Consider the following 9,508-nt stretch of genomic DNA (forward strand, 5'->3'; position numbering starts at 1 on the left):
CTAAAATATTGTTCTGTTTAACCCGAACATATTTAGTGTTATTTGCTAGCCAGTAAAAAAATCTTTATTGTAATTATTTTTCTCAATTAAATATTTGTGTTTAATGTAATATTAAATAGCTTTATACAATTTGAAAGAAACAAATTGATAAAAATTAAATAAAATCGATTATTACTAAAACAAACATCGATTAATATGAAAAGTTATTTTGTTTTTTACATCCCCGATCGCCGGATATATGTTATGTGTCAAGTTGTCAACGTCGGGGACGCCGGGCATTACTGTATTATCTTTATTAATCGACCATATTTATTAATAAAACATGTAATATTTTGACTAACACTATCTAAAACTAGCAGTAATAAGAATTGCTGCAATATTCTATAAAAATTTGTAATAAAGTAAGATTTTGTGAGAAATATTGTGTGGAGGAAAACTATATATAGGTTATTAAGTGCAATGAATAATAATTGGAATCGTAAACCGCGCGGGAGTTATAGAGGAACGAGAGGATTTGGTAGAGGACGAGGTTCTGGAGGTTTCTTTCCTAATAGAGGCTTTAGAGGTGGCTTTTCCCGTTTTGATAGAGGAAGAGGAGGATATCATTACGATGGATATGTCAATAATCAATGGACACCTAAGCCTAAACCAGAAATGCCCTCTAAAAGGCTTTCTGAACAAGATATTTATGTAACGGAGTTTGTAAGTGAACATGAAGGTTTCAATGGCATTATTAAATCCAGGTGGGCATACAAATTTATAGTTATTTTTAAGAAATCTTATAAAAATCTAAAGTGTTGTGGAATTTAAACTCATGCTTCTGGACGTTTGGTTCAAATCCCGCTACATGTAAACTTTCTTTTCACTGTGTGGAATAATGCTTTATAGCATAACAATTGTTAATAAAAAATTATATTTTTCCCCTAAGAGAATCTAAGGTGCATAATACAAATTATATTAATCAACAAATTAATTTCCAGATTTTCAGATTTTCAAGTGTCAGAAATAAATTTAAAAGGTGAAGTCGCCAAGTTAACTGATACTTGCCCACCTGAAGTTGTCAAAGAGGAATCAGATGTTGAAGATGATGAGGACCTGCTATTAAAGAAATATAACCTTGAGATCTTGCCAATGGAGACTTGGGATAGGATTAATAAATTGTCATTGTGTCCTAAGTCACAAGCATGGCAGAAAATAGAAGTAATTATGCTTATTATAAGTACAGTATGGACAAAAAAGTCATGACTACCCTGAACTTAGCTATATGTTTGCCGCACAGAGTTGATTTTAGCAATTTATCTTTAGATTATTATCTTCCAAAGTGAACCATATCCAAATGTTCAGAAAACCTAACTTCAGGTTGCCCACAACTAGACTATATTGTAGTTTGTTATCAACCTAGTCTATAATTATATGACATGCTTCGGTAGTGTTGATTATCTGAAATAATTGGGAAACACGGGTGTTACAAAATATTTTTTTTTGCTTCATACTGTATTCTGCATATAGCAGGATAGGCAGAAGAAATCTAGTGTCAAGATACTTTGTTTCCCACACACTGTTCCCATACCCCCCAATTTACAGACATTCTATAAAGACAGTGGTTTTGGGTTTGATGCCCACTGGGGGGAAAATGGAATATTTTTAGTTTCTCACCCTGGTAACAAGATGAGAGAGAGAGAGTTACACGGCATTTAGTTTTTTTGTTTCACTGTGTATTCTGCACATAGTGTGGTAGGCAGGGGGAACCTAGGAATCTAAAACCCTTCCGTTTGCCACTTTCCAAATTCTGGAGGCATTGCATGTTAAGTGTCAGAACTCAACACCATGCTACCACAGTGAAGAAATGAAAATATTACATATTTTATTTCGTAGAGTTGACAGTCATACGCTTGTGCACCTGCAGCCTGACTGGCCTCACTACTACTACTATTTCTTTATTACTATTGTATCTAATGTAATTAATTTTCAGATAGATGTAACAGGCATGTCGAAGGAAGACAGAACTAAAATACATGACGCCGTCAAAAAGGCATTCGGAGAAAGCATTGTCGGTAGCACAGTCAGTGTGGATGATAAGAAGTATGTTGTATTTGAAAAATATAGGAAAGGATGTAAGTGTTTACATTGTTCATCATTTGTATTAGATATATGAGTGTAAATGTGATGGTTGTGGGTTCGATTGCCACTCCGAGGGGATAAGACATTTTCATTTCCCCCTTTCTGGTAGCAAGACAAAGTATAATGAGTCCCACCATTCAATTCACAATGTCTCGTAATTATCACCACAGGTATAATTTTATCACATTAATTGTTTTGATGTTTGGTTAAATTTGAACAATATATATTATATATAACCTTTCTTAATAAATGGACTATCCAACACAAAAAAATTTTTTTACTCAAGACTGGTGTTTCTGAGATTAGTATGTTCAAGCAAACAAAACTGTCAATTTTATAATCTTAGTATGATTATTTTCAGTACGAGTAGATAACAGAGTGAAATGGATATGGCCAGGAGAATATGTACATTTTATTTTATATAAACAAAACTTTGACACCATGGAGGCTGCATCTCGCATTGCTGAGAGATTGAGGCTTACGTAAGGCTTATCTATTGATTTTTAAATTTAAAAACTATTCATCAACACAAAATCTTTTTTTTAGCTTCATACTGTGTTCCGCACATAAAAGGCAATGCGTGGGCAGAGAGAACCTAGGAACCTAGTGTTTACACTCCATTCCTAATAAGACATTTCAATTTCCCACTTTCCGTTAGATTCTGGAGGCATTGAAAACTAAGTGGCGGAACTCAACGCCACTTTTTGCCTCGTTGCCGGTGTGAGGAATTGAAAATATTATTTTCAATTTTCACCGGCTCACATTTTACGCCACACACACACATTTTCTTGAGTGGGAATCGAATTCACAATTTATTTCTACTAATTATTTTTCCATTTTTTTAAATTCTATTTTTAATATATTATACTAGCTATGTCTTTTAAATAACTAAGACTTTTGTATGACATATTGTAAGTACCATAACTCTGAAGGCAGGCACAGTTGATAACAGTTAATGGAAGACTAAGTCCAATTTCCTCAATAAATGAACTGTCTAACACATTAAAAATATCAATTTGAACTAATAGTTCCTGAGATTAGTGCCCTCAACCAAACTTCTGCTTTATAACATGGATATAGCTTGTCTCCTGAAATTATTTTTTAATACTATCCTTACTTAAATAAGTTAAGTAAATAAAATAACTTAAGTAATAATATATATATATTAAAATTATTCATAGTAACAAAAGTTTTTTTTCCATTTCCAGTATAAGACCATCAATGATAGGCTATTCAGGCACAAAAGATAGACGTGCTAAAACCACACAGTGGTTCTCCCTAAGGAAGGTGGACCCGAGGAAAATAGTGCAATGTAATGATTTAAAAGATATTCAAGTGGGAAACTTTAGTTTTCAAGATTATCCTTTGAAATTGGGCATGTTGAAGGGAAATATGTAAGTGATTATTTACTTCAAGGAAATTATGTAGCAAATGCAATACAAATATCTAGATTGTTTTAAGAATTAAATGTCTAGTTCTAAGAGAAGCCAGTTATATAACAGATAAAAAATTAAATATTATAATATTCTATAATTTAAAAAAAATATATATATATATATATATAAAAATAATTAATTTCTTTTTTTTTGGGAAAAAATAAGTTTTAGTAGTGAGTAAGGTTCAATCCACAAAGCTAATAAAAATATATATATTTATGCCATTATAATCTATATATATAAAAGGACTTGTCCTCACTGACTGAGGTAAGACGCACGCACAGCCGTAACCGCTGTGCGTAGAAACGTGGAATTCGGACAGATGTTTACTTTCGTAATCTGGACATCCACTAAGAAGGGATTTTGAAAAATTTTAACCCTAAAGGGGTGAAATAGGGGTTCAAAGTTTGTATGGAAAAATTTTTAAATCGGCACCGATTTTTATAAAATTTGAAATTTAGATTTTTAAAAGTATTTAATTGAACACGTGTTTCATCGTTTTTTAGAATTCTCCCCCTAAGGGTGCAAATAAGGGGTTGAAAGTTTGTATGGAAAAATTCTTAAATCGCCACCGATTTTTATATAATTTAAAATTTAGACTCTTAAAAATATTTCATTGAACACATATTTCATAGTTTATTAGAATTCACCCTTAAATACGCAAGCGAAGCTGCGCGCGTCCGCTAGTATTATATATATATATATATATATATATATATATATATATATATATATAAATATTATATATATATATAATATTTTTCTATTTATTTATTAACTTTTAACTTCCAGATTCAGAATTTGTCTCAGAAATGTAACAGCTTCTGATGAATGTATAGAAAATGCTTGTTCTTTATTGGAGAAGAATGGTTTTATAAACTACTATGGTTTACAAAGGTTTGGCACTCGTATAGAAGTGCCTACATATGAGATTGGCAAGAAAATGTTACAAGGGAAGCTTAGAGAGGTATTTATGTTAGATTCTTTATAAAATAAATAAAATATTTTTCTTTCCTAAATAACACTTTAAAAATTATGGAAATAAATAAAAAATATTTTGCAATAAAAAATCGTGTATAAACATAATATACAGGAAATAGCTCCAAGCTGATAAAAAATTTATATTGAAACAATTGTGGTACAATTAGGAATTTCAAAGTAATCCTGTGTAAGAATATTTCTACTTTTATACTAATTATTTTAAATTAATTAATAATAACTTATTTATCTTTTTTTCAGGCTATAGACGCGATACTAGGAGACTATACTATCGACGGTCCTCGTCCCCGCCATCATACGCCGGAAGCAAAAATTTTAAGTGTTTTGTCTCGTACACCTAACGATTTGTTAGCTGCTTTAGATAAGGTATAGTAAATAATTCATTATTTGTAGAAAAAAATATAAAAAATAACTTGACTGTTACTGGAATAGTTAAGGGTTTGATTCCCACTCAGAGGAACGAATTATTTAATATTTTCATTTCTTCGCTCTGGACAAAAAAAGTCAATACAAGTCAAACAAAAAAGTCAATACAAGTCTCGATTATTCAAGTGCATGGAGAACAGTGTCTTGACACTGGATTCCCTCAGGTCACCAAAAAATATTTATATCTTCACGAGATTTTTTTTATTCTTCTTAATTTAATTATTAATATTACATTAATAAAAATGTTAACAATTATATAATAGTATGACTATCATCATACTTTATGTTATATGTATTTTTTTGTATTATACGCAGTTACCACGAAACTCGCGTCTTCTCTATATGCATTCTTACCAGTCTCTACTTTGGAACAAAGTAGTGACACGTCGCCTAACCGAGTTTCCGAGAAAACCTGTCGTGGGAGATCTGGTGGCTTTGGATGACTTGCATGATGGTAAGAGAGTGACTAAAACACTTAGACTGATGTGAAAACACGTGAAAACACATAAACACACGTGAACATTCATACAAACATGCACAAATAAGTATTAGCAGGAACTACAATTTTTTGAGGGGGTCATCATGCTTTATACGTGACCTTCCTCCAGTATCTTAGATACTGTGTTTTCGAAGGTCAACCGAGGTCTCCCCCATCTTTGTTACCGCTTTCTTTTCATTATAAATCTTTTTTGCCATTCGTATATATTACATAATATTATGCGTTTATTAAAAACAATAATCACATATCAACGAAATTCAATTTCTATTAAGAAATTGAATTTCGAAAATTCATTCATTCTCTAACATTCTTTGTAATGTATACAGTTAGTTTCGTAAGTATTTAATATAATTTGTCGCGGTTAATATTCCGGATAATCGCCAATCTGTACATCTGAGGGCCGGATAAAGGAGTTTCAACGGTATTTAAATCGCAAAATTATAATATTACATAGCTGTTTTCCAATTACAGACGAAATAGAAGAACAATCCGACGAAGAAGACGACGAAGAGAAAAATGAAGAAAGAAACGACGAAACAGATAAAAAAGATGCCACAGACAAGAAAAAAATAAAAGAAAAGAAAAAACAGATACCAGTAAAGGTACTAACACAAGAAGATATAGATAATGATAGTTATACAATGTTTGACATTGTACTGCCTCTGCCCGGACACACTGTTGTGTATCCGGCCAATTTGAAGGACTATTATGAGAGTTTGTTAGCCGAGGATGGTCTAAGATTGGATATGAAACATAAGTATAAGTAAGTTGTTTTTTTTTTAATTAGTGTTGTTGCTGCGAGTGGGCCGCTAGTGTTGTATAGGATAGGGTAGGTGGGGAACTTAGTGTCATAACAGACATTCCTTGGTTCGGTTTAATTTTATTTTATTTTGTGGGTTGAGTGGCCTTTCTGGAAATAAATGGTGGTATTTAAACAATATGTGATATTGTACTGATTTTTATTTGAAATAGCGACACACCATTTTATTAAAAAATTAAGTTTATTTTGAGAAGGCGCTTTTATATTCCACCCTGTAAATTGGTACCTACCAAATATAGATATCATTTGTTTTTGAGCTTTACACTGTATTCTGCATATAGCACGATAGGCAGAGGGAGCCTAGTGTTAAGGTACTCTGTTTCCTACTCTCCGGTAGGTTTCGAGGCATTGCGTGTTGAGGTTGGAATCGAACCCACAACCGTCGCGTTTACAGTCGCACGCTTCGGCCTCTATTCGTACTTTTAATTAATAATTCTCTATTTTTCTATATTTTTTAAATTTTGAAATAACACTTGAAAAATAATAAAAAAACCTAATGACAATAATCTCCGGTTCTCAGACATTACACGATGTCAGGGAGCTACCGCCGAGCGGTGGTGTCACCGCACGACGTGCAGTGGCGTTGCGTGCGCTACACCAACCCTCGCGCCGATCTCATATTATCCGACTTGGACATGTTGAAAGGGAGACAAGATAAGGATATAGGGATCGTTGAGGGTGAGTCCAATTATCCCGATGTATCCCTCGTATAGCAGGGTAGGCAGAGAGAATACAGTATTAAGACACTTTGTATAGAGTAGACAGAGAGTAACCTAGCGTTACTCTCTGTCTAGCTATTTTCCGCTGAATATTGAAGACATTGCGTTTCGAGTGGCGGGACTCAAGGCTGCGGTTTGGATCGTTATTAGAGCGAGGAAATGACAATACTAAATATTGCATTTTCTCTAGTTGAAATACTTGTGCCCCTGCGTCACGACAGGTGTTTGAAATATAAATATTTTCTTTAGATATACAGTTTAATTTAGTTTTTCCATTATTAAAATCTTATATACAGGAGGAACTGTCAGCAAACCATTTACGGAAACAGGCATAGATACCAATGACGTAAACACTTACTACTACAATAATTCTAGTAAAGGTTAAACAACTTTGAACTTAATCGCCAATACCTCTGACTCGAATTTGGAATGAGGCGTCTGCGGCGCTGTACCTTTGTGTGTGTGTGTCGTCCTTACAAATGGCGTTTTATTTTACGACGACAAAAAAAATGATTGTATTAGGTATTTATAGAGTAGTTAAAACTGTGGTTTCACTTAATATGGCGCTGACATTTCCATTATAATATTCATATTCCTGTATAAATAAATTTTAATATTTTCATACTTGGTATATCAATAATGACAGACTTAGTTTATTGCATAAATAAACTTTTTTATATACGTTTCTTACTTATTCATCTAATAATATTTTATTTCACATTACAGATGGTAAATTTAAAGCACTTCTGTTAACAATGTCTTTACCGACAAGTTGTTACGCAACCATGGCGTTGCGCGAGCTACTCAGAGTAGACACTTCCGGTGACAATCAGGCATTACAAAATAATTACCATAAAACTGACGATACAAATACGAATGATTCCCAAACTGATGTTAATACTGGTAATCTTGACGACGAAGATGGTAATACTAGTAATAATGATAACCACGATGGTAAAATTGGTAGTCAAAATGAAAGCTTGGAGGAAAATGTGTGTGATAAACGTAAAATGGATGATAATGTTGATGATGGGGAATCCGATATTAAAAAAGTGAAGCAAGATGATTAAATAAATATATGTTAGGTCTTTTTTTCTCTACTTTTTTTCTAAAACCTTCTCTTTTCGATAATTTAATTACATATTCTAAATTTTATATTACTTTGTATAGTATTAAGAAATGGTGGAAATAGGATTTGGACTTTAACTTCCTTTAAAATAGAATTCAATATAAATCTCTTGCATATGTTTATTATAGTTTTACTATATTTTAAATAATTGATCTTTTTAATTTATAATTACAAATAAATATATATATAAATATATTCCCATATTAAAAATTAGTAAATTTTCACCTTTATACGTAATTCGATATACGTATAAGTATATATTTGTATGTGTAGCACGTGGTGATTGTGGGTTCGAATCCCTTATTAAATACAGATAAAAAAATAATTGTGCATTTTTATTTATTTAGAATAAAGTATACATACATATACATATAAATTGTAAGTTTATTGGCGCCTTTTACGGGAACATCGTATAGGGTAAAATATTTCCAACTCGTACCTGAAGAAATTAATCAAGATACCTGTCTAAATAGTTTAGACGTAGAATTTTTCTTTCATTTCACGATGCTTATCACAGGCAATGGCTTCAGAAATCGGCAGAAAATCAGAAACGGAGTATCTTAACACAAGTTCCCTTTTCCTACCCTGCTGTGTGTGTACAGCATGAAGCTAAAAAAATATATTTGAATTTTCGTCAGCCTAGCTCAAATCATTGAGAAAGTAATAAATTGTAGTAAAATTAATAATGGAGTCACTAATCATTTATCCATTTTTCTGTAATTACTTACCTTGCCAGAAAATTGCAGATCTAATATAACCATAAGTTTAATTAAAAGACTAATTTTTAAATTTTATTTTTATATTTTTTCTAATTTTTAAATTTTAAATTAATTTAATTAAAAGATTAAATTACTGGAAGAAGAAAAAAAAAACAGCATGTTAAATATTTTATTTATTATAATCAAATTTAACTTGTCTATGCCTATTCTGCTGTAATTCAGTATATTTATTATTATATAGATCGTGTGACGTCACATGTGCGCGTAGTTCCCCCGGCGTGGGGAAGGAGCGCGGACACATCATGCATTTATGTGGCTTGTTCTGAAAGACAATATTTTTACATTAGCGTATAAAAGGTCATCTTGGCGTAGTGCCATAGCGTGTGATCAGACGCGACGGTTGTGGGTTCGATTCTCTCGTGGGAATGAAATATTTAATATAAAATGGCGGCGTTGACTTTCGCCAATCGAAGTTTGGGTGGTGCGTGGGAAACGTAGTGTAAGACACGCACTTAGTTCCCTTTGTCTACTCAGTTACATACAGGATACAGCGTGAAGGAAAAAAAAATATATAAATAAATATTATTTGGAACTTTAAGTATGAAAATAATAACGAACGAATTTATTATCTTTATTTAAA

At 32.1% G+C, this 9,508-nt stretch overlaps 1 protein-coding gene across 1 annotated transcript; it reads left to right on the top strand.

Annotated features, from left to right (window-relative positions):
• The first annotated feature begins 206 nt into the window (after positions 1-206).
• On the top strand, positions 207-8,112 carry Pus7 (pseudouridine synthase 7). Its single transcript, XM_085196272.1, has 11 exons — positions 207-743; positions 981-1,200; positions 1,973-2,114; positions 2,483-2,603; positions 3,330-3,515; positions 4,350-4,524; positions 4,797-4,922; positions 5,298-5,436; positions 5,953-6,244; positions 6,822-6,979; positions 7,747-8,112. The coding sequence occupies exons 1-11, from the start codon at positions 460-462 to the stop codon at positions 8,088-8,090; spliced, it is 2,187 nt and encodes a 728-aa protein (XP_085052398.1). The 5' UTR covers positions 207-459; the 3' UTR covers positions 8,091-8,112.
• Positions 8,113-9,508: the final 1,396 nt, after the last annotated feature.

This window comes from Heliconius melpomene, chromosome 13, assembly GCF_056956725.1.
Source record: "Heliconius melpomene rosina isolate 202511_hmr_F chromosome 13, ASM5695672v1, whole genome shotgun sequence".
NCBI lineage: Eukaryota > Metazoa > Arthropoda > Insecta > Lepidoptera > Nymphalidae > Heliconius > Heliconius melpomene.